The sequence below is a fragment of the Cupressus sempervirens genome, chromosome 8 (assembly GCF_028749045.1).
Source record: "Cupressus sempervirens isolate cs-2001-9-10 chromosome 8, ASM2874904v1, whole genome shotgun sequence".
Classification (NCBI taxonomy): domain Eukaryota; kingdom Viridiplantae; phylum Streptophyta; class Pinopsida; order Cupressales; family Cupressaceae; genus Cupressus; species Cupressus sempervirens.
Window position 1 is genome coordinate 535,579,055 of NC_143125.1, and position 21,372 is coordinate 535,600,426.

The following is a 21,372-nucleotide window of genomic DNA, read 5'->3' on the forward strand; positions in this document are numbered from 1 at the left end:
ATTACAAATTATCATTTGCACCCAGAAAATTGCTAAGGAAGGCCTAAAAATAGAACAACCATTGGATAAAAGCTTTCATTTTTTGTTCTTCACAAGCTTGTGAATACAATGTATAGGCCAGTTAGTGTTATCATTATGGGGAGTGTGAGGATTCCACACATAATACCATAATGATCTAGCCCTAGTATTAATGCAAAATTTTCCCTTAATCATACCATAACACCACACAATAATGGCATTAATTTTAAAGATCGTATCATTTATTAATTCCCTTTTTTTTCATGCCTTTTCATGATGCAATCGATATTATTTCCCTTTGCAAGCCATCTTTCCAACATTATGGAAACCTTAGCTATCATAATAATAGAAATCCTGCCAAAATTATACATTTTCCAAAGTTGGAGCATCATCCAACCTAATTTAGCAGGCTCTTTTCTTTGCAAATGAAGGAATGCACATTCTTGGGTAGTGATTCCTTACCCCTCTAGCTTTTAATGTTTATAAAATCAAAACAATGCCCAACTAAGGAATCTGCAACTATATTTCCTTCCTTGTAAGTGTTTTGTAAATCATAATAATCAAGTTTCATAAGATAATGCCATATGTCTCTTAGGATGTGCCTCAATGTCCATCCAGGTTGAGCCTAGGTCTAAACCAAATTAATGATGAGTTTAGAGTCCCCCTCAATGGAAAGTCTTCTAACTTTCATTTCCACCATAATTTTTAGGCCCCATAGTAATGTGATGGCCTCTCCTACATTGTTTGTTCCTTGACCTAAACTTCCCAAGTAGGCAACCAACATATCACCTTTTTTGTCTTGTAGCACACCTCCTACTGCCGCAAACCCCTTACACATTGCCCCATCAAAATTTAGTTTGATAGTGGGGCTTGTGCGGGGGTTCCAACACATGTTTCTTCTAGAAAGCATCTTTGAGTTGTCAAAACTATGGAAATTGGGAAGAATATTCCATCTCTTAGAAATATCCTCCTCTTTCTTACTTGGGGGTTCCTATGGCAATCTAACTTTAGCTGCCATAATATTCTCAGTTATGATCTTTCCCAAAATTTCTCCCATTATCTCCTCACCCCTCTCCTCCTCATGAAAGACCCTATTGTTTCTCTCCTTCCAAATACCCCAACAAACATGTGGGGGGAGGAAAAACCAAAGGATTTTGAGGCAGGGATGGTAGAATGGGCAGCTCCAGTTCTCCACGAATTGCTCCATTCCTCTATTCATGACCTAATCGATCGAGAATTTTGTTCCAAATGTAGGACTAGACCTTAAGAGTATAGGAGCATTTTAGAAAGAGGTGGGTTATGTATTCCTCTACCTTCTTGCATAGGTAACAAATGTTGCTGATTGGTAAGCCTCACCTTTGAAAGTTATCAGTTGTGAGGATTTTTCCATGCATCATCATCCACCAAAAGAAGTTCACTTTTAGTAGTAATTGGCTAATCCAAATCTTTCTCAAGCTTATCGTGGTCTGATCATTTTCAAAGATGAGATGGTAGGAAAACTTGACCAAGAATTGACCATTCATTCGCCTATCCCACACCACCTCATCCTTCTAATCATGCATAAGAAGTGCATAGTGGTAGTTTATATCCTCCAACTCTTTGATCAAGGATTCCTCACTATTTGGTATATCCAAAGTGGAAAGTGCTATCCATTTCCCATGATCATTAATAGTCCATTACCCTCATCCCCAACATTCTTTTTAGAGGTTCCTAAAGGCCATTGAATTTGTTGTCATTGAGAGGTTCCCCCCCTATCTAGTTATCCTCTCAGAATCTGATTCTTTTCCCATTCCCAACTAGCCATCTCACACCATTTATTAGAAGGGCCCTATTTTTGAGAATGTTATTATAGATTGTAGACCCACTATGTAGATAATTATTGAGGATGTTACATCTAAAGTGAGTGTTGGCAAGTTACTTAGCCTTCATAATTCTCCCCCAATTAGTTTCATTTTCTACCAGTCTCCATCCCACTTTTATGAGTAGAGCCTTATTCATATCAACCATTCTTCTTATACATGGCCCCCCTTTATCCTTTGGTTTGTATATAGTCTCCCAATTCACTAGACTCTATTATTCTTCTCCTCCATACCAGACCAAAGGAAGTTCCTTTGCACTCTTTCTATTTTGTTTGCCATGTACTAGCTAATCTTGAAAATTGAGAGGATGTAGATGGGAATTCACTAGAGTTTTGCACCAAGGAGTTGTAGTTTTCTCGCATTTCTAAGCAACTTACCCTTCCACCCAGCAAGCTTCTCTCCAAGAAATTATTCCAATAGTTGGTTGAGACCTCTTTCATGGTTAGAGGTAGCATGAGGTATGTGCCTGGGAGGTTCTCCAATTGACAACCAAGGATATTTTTTATCTTCACCTACAAAACCTCAAGGGTGTTAAAAAAAATATCTTTCTTTTAGCAAGATTAATTTGTTGACCTAAGCAATTCTCATAGTTGGAGAGGAGGTTCCTCCATGCTTTAGCTTCTTTTATAGAGGACTCGCTAAAGAGGAAGGTATCATCCACAAATTTCTAGATAACCTCAAGCATCAGTGTGGTAGCTAGTTGAATACCTTTCAATTCACCCAACACAACCAATCTGTGGACCGCTCTCCCTAACATGTCAGTGACCATGATGAAGAGGTAGGGGGAAAGAGTGTTCCCTTATCTTAAACCTTTACCCACCTCAAAATTTTCCCAAGGGGTCCCATTGAGCAAAACCTCAAACTGAGTGGTTTCCACCATAGTTTTAATTAGGTTCACAATATCCCTTATGAACCCAACTTGTTCTAGTACTTCATAAAGGAAGGTTGACTTTGTCTTACACTTTAGATATGTCCAATTTTAGAGCCATGCTCAAAATTTTACTCTTCTCCATGGAGTGGATGATCTAATGGGTGGAAATCACAACATCCAAAATTTGTCAACCTAAAACAAACCCCTTCTAGGGATTGCCAATAACCTTATCCAGGAAGGGTTTAATCCTATTGACCAGCACCTTTGAAAAGACTTTATAAATGGTGTTTCATAGGGTGATCAACCTAAAATCACTTAGGGTTTTGGGGGACTTAATTTTAGGCACAATAACTAAGATGGTTTTATTGATCCTTCTTAGCAATTTGCCAATTCTATTGATGTCTCTAGTGGCCCAAATTAGCTCATTTTTTATCACTTCCCAAAAATATTGGAAGAAGGCTGGTAGGAATCCATCTAGGCTTGGGGCCTTGAAGGCTTTCATAGAGAACATGACATTCTTCACTTCCTCTTCCAATACTTTAGCCTTCAACTTATTATTTTCCACCATCCTGAACACTTTTAAGATATTATTAAGCATACTTCTCCTTATTACATTGTTGCACCTTCTATCCTCTTTTTCATAAGCATTCATGAAGAATTCCACAACATTCCTACCCATTTCCTCCTACTTCAAGAATTTCCTTCCACCATCCTCCATCAGGGAGGTGATAGAGTTGTGTTTTTTATGTTTCGAAACTAATCTTTGGAAAAAAGAGGTGTTTCTGTCACCTTCAATCAACCAAGCAATATGGGACCTTTGTTTCCAAAAAAATCCTCCTTGAGATTAATTTCCTTCCACTTCCTCTTATAGATCTCCTCCTCTAGCATGGTTGCTTCAGTATCATCCCCTACTACCATGGTAGTTTGTAGCCTTTTGAGCTCCTCCTCAACATCCCACTTTATTTTAAACACATCCCCGAAGGATCTTTTAGCCCATTCCCTAGCATTCTTTCTTACATTATCTAGTTTATGCATTAGATGGAACATAGTCATCCCATCCACCCTTATATTCTACCATTTTTCCACTTTATTTTTGAAGTCCACGTGAGATTACCACATAATTTCATACCTAAACGATTTATGTCCACTCACTAGATTATTCACCTAGTTGAATAAGATCAGGGAGTGGTTTGAAATAGTCCTTGAGAGATTCACTAGGGACAAGGAGATGATGTGGGGCTAGTCTCCCAATACAAGTAGCTGATCTAGCCTAACCTAAATCAAGTCTTGGCCCTTCCTATTGTTGGACCAAGTAAAAGGATTCTCTTATAGGTCCACACCCAAGAGGTCATTAGTGTTTATGAACTCCAAGAAGTTCTATATACTTTTTGAGAAGTTGTTTATCCCCCAAGCTATTCTAAGGGGTCTAAGTAGGTTTTAAAGTCTCCCATATACATAAAAATCTTGTTCTTCAAGACTCCCACTTCTCTTCCAATCCTATCCCAAAGTTCACCTCTTCTTGCCTAGCTATTCAGGGCGTAAATGTTAACTAGATTCCACACCATTCTATCATTACTAAACTCTGAAAATATGAAGTTTTTCTATTTAAGGACTTCCCTACCCATCAAGAAACTAGGGTTCAACATGATTGCAAGGCCCCCTGAAGCCCCATTGGCTTCTAAATGGAAGAAAGTCATGCCAAGCCAGAGCTTCTTAGCCACCTTAGTAAAATTTTGATCTATTATCTGTATTTCCTAAATGAAGATACAATCAATCTTTTCCACTAGAATACATTCTCTAAGGGCATACTGTTTTTGTGTGTTGTTTAGCCCCCTAACATTTCATAAGAGGAATTTCATTTTTTACCTTTCTTGATTGCCTCCAATGTAAGTTGTCTTCCACTAGCCACTTCCCTTGCTACCTATCTAGTCCTAGTTGTTCTATTGTTTGGGTGTCCTATGGTAGTTGTTACCCCCACATTCAGTTTCTTGCCCCCCCTAGTTTTCATCTTGGGGTACTCCCATTTCCCCATAACACTCATTTGGGGGGAGGATGGGGGTGAGAGGGCCAAACTTCCCCCATTCTCCTCAAAGCTTCTCATGTCCTTAGCCACAACCTCCTCTAGAGACCCCAATTTTAGCCTCTTCGGGGTGAACATCCCACATTGGCTCAACTTATCAGTTTTCTCTATTTTAGAACTCCCTCTTACCCCCATATCTAGTATTTGGTTCTTTACAAGTGTTACCAACACTGTGGTCTTCCTCCTAGTGGTTGAGCCTGAGGACAACAGTAGAATCACTACTAAAATCACTTGGCCCCCTAGGTGATCCTTACCAAAAGGTATCACACCCTAGGTGGCCATCTCAATGGGACCAATTTCACCCTCCTCTAGCACCTGGTTAGTGTTAACATCTCCCACTATTGGGGGTTTCAAAAGGTCATCAATTTCTCTCCTAAATGGGTATTCTTCCATCTCTACTCCTTCCTTAGCTTCCACTGTCATCACCTCAAGCATCTTAACAGTCTCTCCCACCTTACCTTCCCTCTTGTCCTCCTCAACTTTCTTACTACCATGATAGTCTTCCATAATTTCAATTTCTACTTTCTTAGGGGAGGATGAAGGTTCTACGACCAAGATGGAGTCCTTAACAATGTCTAGCGAATCTACCTTCTGTTTGTCCTTCATAGAAATGGAAGAGCAAGCCAACAACAAATGTCTAAAGAAACCATAATTTTGGCAATTGAACCCTCTTCCCCTATTTACTGGACAATGTGACTGTGGTTGAGAGATTTTGATTAATGGTGACATTTACATCGAATCTAGCAAAAATAAGTCTAGATTTAAGTATAGTTACCTGGTCAGTAGTGATGAAATGTCCAAAAGTGTTTCCAATATATATTAGGATCTTTTCATCCTAGAACTCTAGCAATAATCTAGGCAGGCATACCCAAACTAGAGCTAGGCTCTAATGCTCTTGAGTGACATCAAAGCTAGGGTGCCATTTCACTAGTGCTAGATAATGTTTACCATAGTACTAGGTCCCAGATAGGACAACTACCATGTCCTCCACCAAAGTGAAACGACAACAAGAAAGACCATTAAGCATTGCCAAAACACTTATGCTTCCCTTCACCTTCCATTTCTTTACAACCCATTTACTTTCCATCTCAATCGAAGGACTAAAGGAAATAAACCCACCCATAATACAATGTTTGAGGGAGGCAGTAGCAATGTCCACAACATTGTCCGAGAAAGTGATTTTTGGTCTTGCAACTTTATGGGTGACCTTGGGAGTTTCAAGGTTGGTGATTCCCTCCTATTCCCCCATGAGGACATTCTTCTACCCAGCTTTAGGGGGGAGGGGTGAATAGACTAGGTGGACCCCACATCAATACAAGTAGAGTCAACTCTAGAACTCAACAAGGGGGGTTCAAATTTGCTTTCCTAACCCAACACAATAGACAACACAGGGGAATCTTCTCTAGGAAGTTCTAGCACCATGTGTAGGTCTGGACACACTGAGGCATCGAGCATGCCTAGGCTCTCCAAGGCCATGGCAATTCAAAATTCAAATCGAGGGGAGAGCAGGAAAGTTGCAGAGCCAGAATTTTTATTTTAGTCTTATAAAAAAAAAAATTTAGAGAGGATGATCCATTTTTTATTTGTCATAACTGAAAATCTTCTTTTAATTATTGTAGTCTTCAAGTTTGGTTATTTTGGGGTGTAAAAAATATGTTTTAATTGTCCAAATCTTTCAATTGATGTAACATTAATGATTTTTTATTTATTGGGTACATATAAAAATATTTTAATTATTGAGTGTTGAGTCTTGATGTCCAAATATTTTTTACATATAAATGATCTTGTAATTGTTCAAATCTTTCAATTGTTGGATAAATGATGATTTAGTAATTTTTGGGTGTAATTACTAAGGCAAGTCAGCGATGGAGAATCCCCAATGGAGATGTCCACCCAAGAAATTAAAAGTAACACATGGAACTAATAACATAAAGGAATAATGAAATGACAAAATTTGATTGATAACTTTCAAATTTAATGATAGGTATCTTGCAATACGTTGGGCAAGAAGACCTACACAATTAAAGCCTTACAACAAATACAAATACTAGGTGTGATCACTATGCACCCATGAGCTTGATCTCTAGCTCTTCCAACTAAGTTACACTACCCTAATACATCAAAGATATTACATATTTTTCACTTTAATACACATATTAGCATAGAATATTCAAACTTCTTGATAATCAGGAAATGTGTTATAGCTCACAAGTCGAACCTCAAGATAAGATCAATAGTTAGGGTCATGAACACATAAGAAGGCGTTATCATAGATATAGGTCCACACATGTTACAAGAATCATCATGAGGAATCTCAAATGACTACATGCAAGAATGACATGTCACTTCATCGAATTCATTGATTGGTTAATAGTGGTGAAAAACCAACAATCAAGTAGAGTGCCAAAACCAATGATCGATGAACAAATTATTCGAGAGAAAAACAAAGAATTCCCATTGATATGAAATCCAAATGGCATGTGATCACAAGAGAAAAATATATAATAGGTACTCATTAATCCAATGAGATCACACAATATGGAACACATGATCAAATGACCACAGACATGATCATTGAGAAAATTACACAAGAACAAAGAACCAAACAGGAACAAAGATGCAAGATTTCCAAGAACCTCAAATGCTTCTACATCAAACACCTAGGGTTATTTAGAACTAATGTCCACATCAAGGTCCATATCTAACTTTATTAAAACTAGAATTATCCAATTGCAATCGATAAATCCAAGAACCATCTTCAATTGGTCCATTCTTCCATTGAACTAAGTACTCCAAATAATCATTTCCTCTATTACTCTTCCCAATTCTACTATCCAAAATCCTCTCAATCTCATTCATCTTCTTCTTAGGATAATCTAGTTTCATAACAAAACCATCAATAATCTCATTGTACTCACACAAATAAAAAATATTGAATATTAGTGAAATATCCATATCAACAAGCAACTCAACTTTAAAAGGATTACCACTATTAAATTTCCTCAAAATCCTATATAGTCCAAATTTCTTCGTCTTCATATTTTTATATGTTCCAACAGGGAATCTATTCTTCTTCAAATGAACCATAATTTCATCACACACTAAAAAGTCCTTATGACTCCTAGTTCTATCAGAAAAATCTGTGTACCTTTGATTATTATGCTCCAAGTCAAATTTTACTTCATTGTGAAAAGTCTTCATGAAATATGTAGAAATCTCTACCCTAATACTTCTCTTATCCTCTTAAATAATATCACTTAAATCAATAACCCCTCTAGGATGCATGCCAGTAACAATCTCAAAAGGTATCTTACTAGTCTTCATATTCATTGAATTGTTATAAGAAAACTCATTTTGAGCTTAACTAAACCCCAATTACCTAGTTTGTCTCCAACTAGGAATCTCAAAAAATTACCCAAACTTATGTTCACAACTTCCATTTTTCCATTGATTTGTGGATGAAATAGAGAACTAAATTTAAATAGTATTTAACCTCTTCCAAAGTGTTTTCTAGAAGGAGCCAACAAACTTACTATCTCTTTTTGAAACAATTCTCTTTCATAACCTATGCAACCTCACAATTTCCTTGAAGAATAAGTAAGCTATATACACTACATCTGATGTCTTCTTGTATGACCTATGAAATGTGTTATCTAAGAAAATCTATCCACAACAACAAAAATAGAATCATTACTCCTTTTAGTTATAGGTAATCCAAGAACAAAGTCCATGTTAATATATTCCTAATGTTCGCAAGGTACAGGTAATGGCTTATACAATCCCACATTCTAACTAACTTCTTTAGCAATCTGACAAACTATATAACTCTAGAAAATTTTCTAAACATCCTTATAGATTCAAGGCCAGCAGTACATCTCACTAACCAATGTCACTATCATGTCAATACCAAAGTGTCCATCAAGTCCACCACTATTATTTTCCTTGATTATATTCTATGTCATTGAACATCTATGTATACAAAAATGAATACCATTAAACAACATGCCTAGTTGAATGAGATAATCAACCCACTTATCTTTATTACCAATCATTATTGTTTGAAAAGCTTTCCAAGGTTCTATAAAGTCTTGATCAATTTCATACAATGTATTTAAATCGTCAAACCCAAGCACTTCCACTCTCATTTTAGCTTCTCCCACTCAATACATCAGTAAATCTATTAGACTGTCCACTCATATGTTTCAAAAAAAATGTTAAATTAAATACAAATACTCAACTCACTTTATGTGTCTCTGATTCAACTTATTCTAACTGCCCAAATACTGTAAAGCTTTATGATCAATGTACAACACAAATTCCTTAAGTGTCAAATAATGTCTCCATTTCTTCAAAGATTGAACAATTTAGCATAGAATTCTTGATCATAAATTAAATATATTTTCTTAGAATCATTTAATTTATCATTGTAGGAAGCAATAGTTCTATGTTCTTGACTCAATACTTATCTAATAACATTCCCACTTGCATTACAATCAACTTGAAATACTTTAGTGAAATCAAGTAAATCCAACATGGGTAATTCATCTACCTTTTTCTTCAATGCCTCAAAACTCCTATTAGCTCCATGTGTCCACTTGAATTTATTCTTATCACCTCTCATGGTATTTTTCATAGAACTACAAACTAAACTAAATTTCCTAATGAACTTCTTGTAAAAGTTATCCAATCCATGAAACTGTCTAACCTCACCAATACTCTCAAGTGTAGACCACTCAAGAATAACCTTAAACTTCTCAAGAACCATCCCCAATCCACCATCTAAAATAAATAAATACCCAGATACACAATCTCCTCTTTCATGATTAAAGAAAACTTCTTCAAGTTAATCAACAACTTTTCCTCTTTCAATATTTGTAGCACCTATACTAAATGAAACAAATTATGATCTTCTTTTCTCTTACTAAATATTAGAATATCATCTTAGTAAATAATCACAAACTTTCCCAATAATTTCCTTGAACCTTTTTCCATTAGCCTCATGAAAGTATCAAGTTCATTAGTCAAACCAAAAGGCATACCAACCACTCAAAAACCTTCACTTGTCTTGAAAGAAGTCTTCCATTCATAACCTCTTCAAATATATCTTGGTAAAATATCTTCCTCCACTCAAAGAATCCATAATGTCATGCATTCTTGGTAAAGGAAACCTTATATACTTTATTATGATCTTGTTTATAGCTCTAGAATCAGTACATATACACTATTCTTCATTCTTATTAGGTGCCAAAATAGTTGGTACTACACAAGGACTTAAAATTTATCTAATCAAACCTTTCTATAGTAGTTCCTAAACTTGCCTATTCAATTCATCATTCTTTACAAGTGTCAATCGGTATGGTTCTTTTTTAGGAAAAGTAGCTCTTGGTATCAAGTCCATGCAATGATTGTTACTTATAATAGGGGGTAACCCATCAAGTACATTATCTTAAATAATATCTTTAAAGTCTAACAATAATTCTCTGACTTCCTTTGGTTGTTCATCCTCAATTCCCCTTTCAGTTATGATTTGAATAAAAGCATAATACATGTCTTCCTTCCTCAAATATTTTACAAACTGACTTCCTTCAATAAAAAAAACTCTTAACATTAGTACAATTCTCACCCTTGGACTCTTCTATCAAAGGTCACAAAACTTGTCTATTCTCATTTTCCCAAATAGTTTGTTGGTTCAATATACCATTATGCAAGGCTTGTCTATCATACTTTCAAGGTCTTCCCAAAAAGATATGATAACAATCCATAGGCATAATATCACACAAGACTTCTTCATATGACCTAATCATAAATTTCACAAGAGATTATTCACTTACCAATAGCTTATGTTCATCCTTGACCCAAGAAATTTGATAAAGCTTAGGATGCTTCATTCTAGGCAATTGTGATTTGGTAACGAACTCCTCTAATGTCATATTATTAGAACTTTTATTATCAATGATCACTTTACAACATTTATATACAATTTTACATCTAATCTTGAACAAGTTTTTCCTCAACACATGATCCTCAAAAAATTCCTCACTACACAAGGCTCTCCTATCCATCAAATTTTCTCCCTCTTCTAATCCATTGACATCTTTCTATACAAGTGAATTTTCACTACTATTAAAATCCTTCTTGGTTGAATATATAAGTATGCCTTAGAATTAGTCTTGAATCCATAATAAATCTCTATTAAAGCCCCCAACTTACCACTAGAGTGCCCTTGAGATCCCAATTTACTAACTGGGGCAGAGGAAGAATTGTCCATTTTCAAAATTTGTGTAAGTCATTTTCCTACATTCTTTCATACAAAATGCCCTCTTTTATACCAAAGAATAAGATATCTCTCCTATACCTATATGAATGATACCTTGACTCTATTCATGTCATGTATCCATTCTCATTTTCAATCTATAGTGCCCAAAGGAACATGGGCTTGAGAAATGTAGAAAGTTGAGGGGGAATCATTATATGAATGGATGTTGTATACCGATCAAAGCCCCTATGTATGACCCTCTAGCTAGCATAACCTTGTACTTTAAACAACTTCCCATTTTTTTAGTCATGTCATCTCCTTGATGGTCATTTTCCCAAGGAGAGGCATCAAAACCCTTCATCTTCCCATTAAACACAACAACATGGGGTTGAGGAGACCTAGTATTAATTTTGGTACCAGCACTATTAAACTACATCAAATAATCCCTAGGCACTCCAATGGATAGGAAAGTCATCATCTAGATACAAAAGAAATTTTGTTAACTATAAACCAAAAATTGAAAGCTAATTTTTGAATGTAAGATGATTGTTTACTGCATGCAACACAACACATTCCTCATGTGCTTGTTTCATAGTTTACAAGACCATACAAATGAATGGATCAGATGAATAAAGGTTCTCACAAGGGCCATCTATCTTGTTGGAAACTACAATTGGATCAATTGTTATGTTTTCATTAAAGTCAAACCTAATGGTAATATAGAGTTTCAAACCTATTGTAAAGACACTTACCAACAATGTAGAGTGTCATATCATTTTATCGATGAAGAGGATTTGAAAAGAAGAGATCATGAGATGACCTAGTGAAAGGTTGAGTTGAGATGTGTTAAGTATCATGGAAATACAATGGGCACTTGATAAGTTAGTCCTTGAAGATAATATGTTGTTCAATCAATACATGAAATAAAGAAGATAGTTGGATGAAGCTTGGAGTTAAAGCTAGTCATAAGGATAAGCTTGAACAAGTATCAACATTGGTCAGCCAATGAAGAAGCTGAAGTAGAAGATTAATAAACTTAAGATGTAGAAGTCGAGAAAAATAGTTCAAGTTGGGTGTTAGTTATTGTCGAGAAAATATATGAAGAAGTGTTAATAGCGACTGAGCGTAGTAATGGTCAAGTGAGCTTGTTGATGCCAAGTGAGAAAGTATAGTGTGTGTCGAGCTACATAGTGATGACCAAGCTAAAGAACATAGTGATTGCTAAGTGATAGAAAAAGATACAATTTGAGAGAGATTTGAATTTGAGGTCAACACTATTGGAATTTTGAGTTAGTCAAAGCACTTGAAAGATAAGGATTGATGAGATGGTGTATTTAATGCATGAGGAGAGTTTTTTAAGTGACCAAAAGAAAGGATTTGATCAGGAGTTTCCAGAGGAATAAGGAGAAGGAAAAAGATGGAAGGATTTGATGAATCTAGCCTAACCCTAAGATCAACAATGATGTTTAAGCATAAAAAGATTAAAATTACCTATTTAAGAAGGGATAGGAGATAAATTTCAAGGTTGGTTTGTGGATGATTGGTGATCTTAAGGTGAAGTTGTGAAAAGGAGAATAACAGCTCGGTGAAGTGTGAAGAGTGATTACTTGAGGAGGTGTCAAGCATATTAGTGATGGAGATGTAAATGGAGGCCAGGCAATGAACTAATAGATGAGCGAATGAAGATATGAATTTGCAAAGTGAGTTGTACTTTATAGATATAACCTAATATTACATTCTAACCATTATATCAATCAAAACCCTTTAATTAAGGTTGACCTAATAGTCATTTTGAAAATCCTTTAATCAAGGTGACATTCTAATGGAATGATCTAAAGCCCTCTAACAAGGCCACTCCTAACAGGGTAATTAAATCTTTTAATAGGGTCACATTTAATAGTGTGTTGTATAATCTTTAACATGGTTGGCTCTTAACTGAGTTCACTTCAAAAGAGTGAAAATTAGTAGCATGTTACTTGGTGGTTTTTCCCAAATTGGGTTGCCACACTAAATCCTATTGTCAAAGTGTTATTTTCATGCATGGATGTTATTGGTATGCACGTTATATTTCATAGTAGTTTATTTACTAGAATTTGGCACATATAGAGATAGAGAGATAAGAAGTTGCATGAAATGTTAAATTATTGATGATATTATATATAGATCAAGTGGGTTTTTGAGATTGATTAAACTATTTGAAGTTAGTAAATGTTGAATTGGTACATTTGGACCCAAGGATAACTAATTCACCCCCCACTCCCCCCCACCCTCTCAATTATTCTAAATCATTATAACACTATATGTCTTATGATTAAGTAAGAAAATTTGGCATCTCTAGATAGGGTATTGAGTGAAAATATGTTAGTGGTACATTTTGTGGGATGTTATTTATATGTTTGAGTGAATGCTTTCATAATTTTATATGATGTAGCTAAGAAGATAGCAAGTTTACAAACAATTTTTCTAATAGTAGTATTGGAAACACCATAACTTAAAAAGTGGAAGAAATATGACTATTGTTAAAAATCAGTTTGTGACATTGGATTCTTCTCCACTTAAGTCAAGAAAAATAGTACAAGTATCCATAGGGTGACAAATTTTGTGGCATTTGATCCACAAGGATTCAATCGTATTGAATTCAATAGACATCAAAATAATCAACCCGATAGGTGGAAGTAAGAAAAGGTCATATATAGTCAATGTGACTTCCAAGTGTAACGTGTTAGTAGTAAATAATGGTGGTGGTGTTGGTAAAACTAATGAACAACATTGAATCTATAGAAAACCCAAATTGAAGTTAACAAAATCGAATCAGACTTTAAAATGGTTGATGAACATGAATATAAGAGGAGTGGCAACAAGTTGGAATGGAAATGCAATAAAGAGTGTGGTGTCTATGTGCACCCATGAATAGTTATGGTAACATGAAGATAAGAGGATAGGTTTAATGCTAACAAAGAAGGGTTCAACTACGATAATAAATATGGAATATGTTTCAAAAGGACATCTCTCTAGCTAAGGTTAAGAATACCATTAACACTACTATGACAGGAGAGGGATACCAATACTTATGTGGTGGCAAGATGTGACAAAGCAATCTTAAATTTGAGTGGATTGATGTCCTCCATACTAATCCCTAGTATGTGGTAGCTTCTTATGATGATGAGTTCTACAATATTTTACACTAACAACTTATGACCTTTAAATATTAGGGATTTTTTAATAGTATAAGGAAAACAAGAGGCATTATTAATTCAAATCTATTGAATCCTTTTAGTCAAAAAATATTAATACTACAACATTATATGTGGTGCTTACCATAACACATTCCTCCTATATTTATTTCACACTTTATAAACAACTTAGATGAACACACTAGATGAACAGATGATGTCATGAGGGCCAAGTGTAAAAAAATAATTTTGCAGGACATAGTGAATCAACCTTACTCAAAGTGAATATAAGGTACAAGTCATATTAATTAGGTTTGAATTAATAAGAAAAGTACAATCCTACATCAAACACACATTGCATTCCTATATATATAGACAAACACACATTATGCAAGTTAATAAAGTACTAAACCAATAGGCTACAAAGTGATCAAATAATTTTCATAATAAATTACACATTGCGCGCACACATGTGTAATTCAGTAAAGTCCTAAACCAATAGAATACAAACTGCATCACATTTGTATAAAACAAAAGTTCAAAGTGCATTGCAATCCTAAATCAAATATATATTGCAGTCCTACACACACATTATGCAATCCACTAAATTTCTAAACCAACAAACTACAAATTATATTGCAGTCATAAACAACAAAATTTCAAAGTGTACTAAAATTCTAAACCAAACATGCATTAGAGTCTAAAGTGTGTACAACTATGCAAAATGCATTACAATCCTAAATCAAACATATATTGCGATTCCCCTCTCTTTTTGCGGCATCGTTTATGGTGCAACTTATATGCACAATTTTTAAAGTGTATTTTAGTAAATTATAATAGACATGAGACTACTTAACACTGGTACGAGTGCATATAAGTTGCACCCTAGCCGAAACCCCCTTTTTCTGGGTGTATATATATAATTTAACAAGAGACGCAATGCGTCATAGTTCCTGCTTAATGCATAATGGTTGTAGAGGTGTAGATGAGTGAGAATAAGTTTAAATAGTTCTAAATTAACATTGTGAATGCATTAATTTTTCCCTAGAAATGCACTTGTGATCTCCAAGAATAAGAGGCCAAAGTCACCAATATGGCACTAAGTACTTAATATCATACTACGATCAATACATATGCTTTAGACAAATTTTCACCTTCTACATTGACAACTTAAAATATGTGCAATGAGAAAAGATATCCATACTAATATTTGAATTATACATAGAACTTGAAGAAGTGATGAAGCATTTTTTAATCATTAGCATTGGACAAAAACTATGATAGAGATATAGATAGAGATAAATAGCAGTATAGAACAATAACAACATAAACATATATGCAGAGGAAAAAAGGATAGATAATATAGAAGAGGAAGAGGAAGACAAATAAAATAGTAAGATAGAGTAATACCAACATAAGTTGTGTGTGTGTGAGAGAGAGAGACTTAAATATAATTATTTTTCTTGATAAAACAAATAGTCAAAATAAAATCATGATTGTAATAAAAAATTAAAATATATTATATTTTAATTAATGAAACTAAGAATTTAATTTTTATATTAAAACTCACATTTGTATAAGAAAAAATGAAATGTATTGAAATATAAAAATATTTTATAAGTAAAACTAATTGTTTAATTTTACACAATTAGAGAAGATTTACTATTTAATGTTTTGTATTTCCAAAAATTTCATAAAATTAAGTAATTTTTAATAATGAAATAATATCTATGTAATTTAATATGTACATTTGTAAATAATAAATAGATGTAATATATATAAATGTAATGTTGATGAATAAATATGATTTAATAATAAGAAATTCCTTTAGTATGTTTTTTTGATATAAAATATAATTATTAATTTAATATTAAAATATATATTTAAGTTTTAAATATATTTAAACTAAATGATAAATTGTTTAAATAAAAAATATTAATAATAAAAAATAATATAATTTATAAATTGTAACATTTATCAATTATACACATTACAAACACTATTATAAAATATAATTTAAAAATAATATTGTTTAATTTATTTTTATAAAAGTAAAATAATAGTAATAATTTAACTACTTTTATTAAAAAATCAAAGTTTAAAAAAAAAAAAAATTCAAATACAAAGAATATATTAAAATTATATTAAAAAGACATTATATATATATATATATATATATATATATATATATATATATATATATATATATATATATATATATATAATTTGAACTTATGCATTACATGAAGTTTTAGGAAATTTTTGAACTTGGTAAGAAAATTAGATTGTGATAATTAATATTGATTAGACATGTTGTGTGAGGTGGAAGATAAAATGATTGAAAAATAAATCTTATCAACTTGTCACAAATGTGGAAAAGATAAAGTTGTAATTAATGCATGGTGAAGTTGTTAAAAAATATTTGTATTTTTTTTTGGAAAAAATTAATTTCTCTTCCACTAAAAATAGTATGGACCAATAGAATGAATGAAAAATGTGATTTATAAAATAATGAAAAATTAAAAAAAAATATAAACATTTGTAATTTCATATTATCTTTTAAATTCTTTGATTTGATTAGTTAGTGTTAATGTCTTATTAGCTCTTACATGAATGCATAAATATTCTGCCATGACATAAACTAATAATATCCTAAACCAATAGAATACAAAGCGTATTACAGTCCTACCAATTATTATACAAATTACATAATCAAGAATACATTGTAATCCAAGTAGAGGATTCTCTCCCTTAGGTAAGTGTACCCTAAAACATAAGAAGAGACAGAGACCGAGTGAAAACGTGGTGCGAAAACTGCAAAGCAATTGCGCTTGAGTCAACCAAAGCATTCTAATTCCACAGTTGGGGCGTTTTCACAGCAAATACCCGGAACTGGTCACTGAACTTGTTCAAATTCCAAGTCTCGTGGGGATTTCAATCGTTTGACCGCGGGTTCACCGGAAGGTTCCGGCAGCCAGTAATTCCACAGACCCAAATACCAAAATCCTACCTTTAAATCCCCAAATTGGATCAAATCTCATGAAGTTTTTTCAATTCCAATTATGCCGACTCTGATACCATTCAACGGAAAGAACAGAATTTGCATCGCTTCATTCAAGCCGCACAGCCCGCCTGCAGAGGATCTTATATCCACGCTCGTTTCCCTGACCACCTGGTTCGAGAACTCTGGTTTTCTGAGCAGCAGCTTCATTCTTCGCAGCATCCATGGAAATCTGGTCATGTTGGTCGGCATCTGGCGGGACAATTCAGAGCTGAATCCCAAGCAAATGGAAGCAATGCAAGCAGCTCATGATATCTTGCTTAAACTGGCCCATATTACTGGACCCTTTCACTACAGCGTCTTAAATGGACAGAGCAAAACAGGGCTTCCATTTGCAAAGGTCTCAAGAGGGGATTTTGTGACAACAAGGCTGGCTTCAACAGAAAAGGAGAAGCAGGAATCCCTTTGTTATGCTTGTGTGGCCATTTTGAATTCCTATTTCAACAAGACCAAGCGGGTGAGGTCTTTTACCTCTTTCAAGTCCATGGATGGAGATAAGATTATGGTCCTGGCTGTTTGGTGTGAGTTAGCGGCCGCCTATGCTTGGGTTCTCGATTCTAGTCCCTTGTCGAAGAAAGTAATTTCAGGGTCTTTGGCAGAGCTTGTTGTCAGCACTTCTTATGATATCATGGAGGTTGTGTATGCCTCTGGTGATGAGCCTCTCCCTCTCCCTGCAATTGCTTATCTTCCCCTTAAGGTATAGAGTGCTTACAAGTTTAATCTTGTACATAGTATACTTGTGTTTCTTATAAGAAGCCTAGTGGTTCTATATTATAAGTCATTTGTAGATCCAAAAACAGATCATTGTAGTAGTTTGTGTCGTAAGTCATTTGTAGATCCAAAAATAGATCTTTGAATCAACTCGTAAACATGTCTTCCAATATTTGTAGATCCAAAACCAGATCATTGTAGTAGTTCTGTGCGGTAAGTCATTTGTAGATCCAAAAACAGATCTTTGAATCGACTTGTAAACATGTCTTTGAATATTTGGAGGTCCAAAAACAGATCATTGTAGTAACTCTATGCCATAAATCGTTTGGAGATTCAAAAACAGATCTTTGAATGACTCGTACACATGTCTTTGAATATTTGTAGATCCAAAAACAGATCATTGTAGTAACTCTATGCCATAAATCGTTTGGAGATCCAAAAACACATCTTTGAATGACTCGTAAACATGTCTTTGAATATTTGTAGATCCAAAAATAGATCATTGTAGTAACTCTATACCATAAGTCGTTTGGAGATCCAAAATCAGATCTTTGAATAGACTCTTGAATAGACTCGTAAACATGTCTTTGAATATTTGTAGATCCAAAAACAGATCATTGTAGAAACTCTATACCATAAGTCATTTAGAAATAAAAACAGATCTTTGAATAGACTCTTCAAATAGAATACTATAAAAGCTCATTTCCTTTCCTAAGTCTGATCCTTATTTTCCAAATGTTTCACAAATCTTGTGGCTTTACACGACAATGACGTCAAATTGCTGCTTGTTGAAGTGCTTCCATATAAATTGCTGGGTATAAAAATCAAGGGCCAAGATGTTTTAATCAAGGAGTCTCTTACAGCAATTTGTAATGAAGCTTTGAAGCAGCCTCTTACAACGTTTTGCTCAAATTTTCTTGTAGATGTCATAAGATTATAAAAAGTAACGGTTGCACAAAGAAGATATACAGAAAAGGTGAATTGTGCATAGTATTGTTGAGCATGGTTGTGTTGCATAGAAACACAACAAATTTTGATAACTGATTGCTGAAGTACTTCCATGTAATTTGTTTGATATGGAAATCAAGAAGCATAGTCTTGTAATCAAAAGGTTTCTTATAGCTTATGGTGAAGTTTTGAAGCAGTGTCATCACTCGATTTTTCTTGCAACTGTCATTAAATTACGAAATATAACAGCTGTCATAGAGGTATGTCTGCTACTAGTGATGAGCCTCCCACTCAAGTCTCTATAGAAACACAACAAATTTTGATAATCAATTAATTAAATATTAGAATATTATTTTGTTTAGTGATACTTAATTATATAATTTGGTACTTTTAAAATTTATATTATCAATACTATTAGTAACGTAGTTTATTTCTACATCCTTCCTATTGTCAAACATCCATTAAACAACCAAATGAGCACATTGTTACTCATTCAAAACCTCAATCACCTCTCCTCTAACACCATAAATGAAGGTATGTCAAGAAAACTATATTTCTTGTGACAACCTTTTAAAATCTGCTTTGATGATCCCCACAAATCTAACGGACATTCTAATAGTTAGATGATTTCTTTTTATTCAACTTGTAAGTACAACCAATTAGCCTTGCCACAAACAAATTTGTCTTTACTCTCTCCCAAATAGCTTCACTATACTTGAGTTCATCAACCAACTTCCCAAACATATGATATACTCCACAACAACCCTTAATAATCCTACTCTACTCCTATCTTGGGAGGATAAGCTTTTAGGATAACCACATTTTCTTGAACACTTCTCTGAAGGAATCATACCCAATATCCTATGCTTATGATGTCATGATAAAATATTAAAAAACAACAAGATGCATAGAAGAAATGCATAACAATTAAATTGTAAATTATTCATTGAAGGTGATGACATTATATAATTACATTAAGGCACAACTAACTCTTATTCTTAAATAATTAAAAATAAAAATAATTTGCGACTTATTGGCACTTAACTAACTTGAACACCTCTAAGGCTTTCATTGCTAAAATTGTTACTAACACATGTTTAACTTTTCAAATTTATTACTATGCATAGAAATGGACTTGTTTCAAGTGCAACATTGTAATGACACAGAGAAAAGGGACTTGTTCCAAGTGCAACATTGTAGAGCACAAGATACATAAGAAAAAAATCTAGGATGACCAAACTCAAAAGGAAAATTGTGAGCTCAACCACATCTTCATGTCTCTTACAAAAGAAGATCCTAGGTGTGGTTGTGATTGATGATGGAAACTACAAGGGACTCTTCAAGTTCTATACAAAGGATGGTCTAATGTATTGTAACAATGGGGCTACGAATTCAAAGGAGCTTGCTAAGGATGGGGTCCCCTTTGTGTTGTTTTTTTTCTATGGTTGGCAAAACTTCTAAAGTTGTTTTTTTTTATAACTCTAAAGCTTTAAGTAGACTATTATTGGTATTACTATGAATGGCCCTGGTGGAGCCCTCAAATTTGTATCAAATTTGACATTAAGAAATGATTTTCACTACTTTGGAGAGACATGTAGGAGCTCTGCGAACCAACAAAAATTAAGATTTCACGAGCATATTGTGAAGGATGGTGTGATAAAGTGAAATTTTGCTAGACCACAAGGTATGAACAAGACAGTCTGAAAATGTGATTTTTTGCTCTTTTGTGAGAGGCTTTACATGGGTAGTGCACAATAGCGATTTCATATTAGGACCATAATGAATTTTGCAAAGTGGAGAATTTTTGAAACTTTGTGAGGGGTGCTACCAAGAGCCTACAAATTAGCATTTTTAGAGATTTTGGAATACATAATGAGCAAGCTATGTAAAATAGTGATTGGTCACCAAATCACAAATGAGTCCAGAGTATGCCTCAAAATAGAAGAAAAGGGTTTTTCATTACATTAATGGTCGTTGTAGTTTCAGATGAGGTAGCTAGATAAGCATTTGAAAAGGCGAAATGACTATTGTCAGGATATCTTGGAAAGTACAAAGCAACTTTTAGAAGTTATGATTAGAAAAGACATAATTATTGTACATATGTGAGCCAAACATGTGTTGAATGTGGTTGACTGGATTTTTGAATTAATGGGTCATTAAATGTAATTATTTTATTAAGAACTCATCACAAGTTGATTTTGAAAGAAATTTTTTGGTGTACATTCTCTGATAGGTTCTTCAAGGTTGTAGAATTTTGGATTGTAGGTGCAAAAATGGATTTTCTAGTACAAGAGCATCCAGTAGGTCAAGAACCCAAGCTAGTAGTACAACCTAATCTTTCTCTTGAGGAAGAGGATTAGTTTGATGTCATTAACAACATGTAGTTGCATGGGAT

The 21,372-nt window shown here is 34.0% G+C and overlaps 1 protein-coding gene across 1 annotated transcript; it reads left to right on the forward strand.

Moving 5' to 3' along the window:
- The first annotated feature begins 17,002 nt into the window (after nucleotides 1-17,002).
- On the forward strand, nucleotides 17,003-18,371 carry LOC149543553 (uncharacterized). The gene has a single exon (XM_089798338.1). The coding sequence runs from the start codon at nucleotides 17,320-17,322 to the stop codon at nucleotides 18,019-18,021; it is 702 nt and encodes a 233-aa protein (XP_089654464.1). The 5' UTR covers nucleotides 17,003-17,319; the 3' UTR covers nucleotides 18,022-18,371.
- The last annotated feature ends 3,001 nt before the right edge of the window (nucleotides 18,372-21,372 follow it).

Bases quoted from the DNA above. Each gene is read 5' to 3' on its own strand.
- LOC149543553 (XM_089798338.1), top strand. From the start codon at position 17,320: ATGCCGACTCTGATACCATTCAACGGAAAGAACAGAATTTGCATCGCT.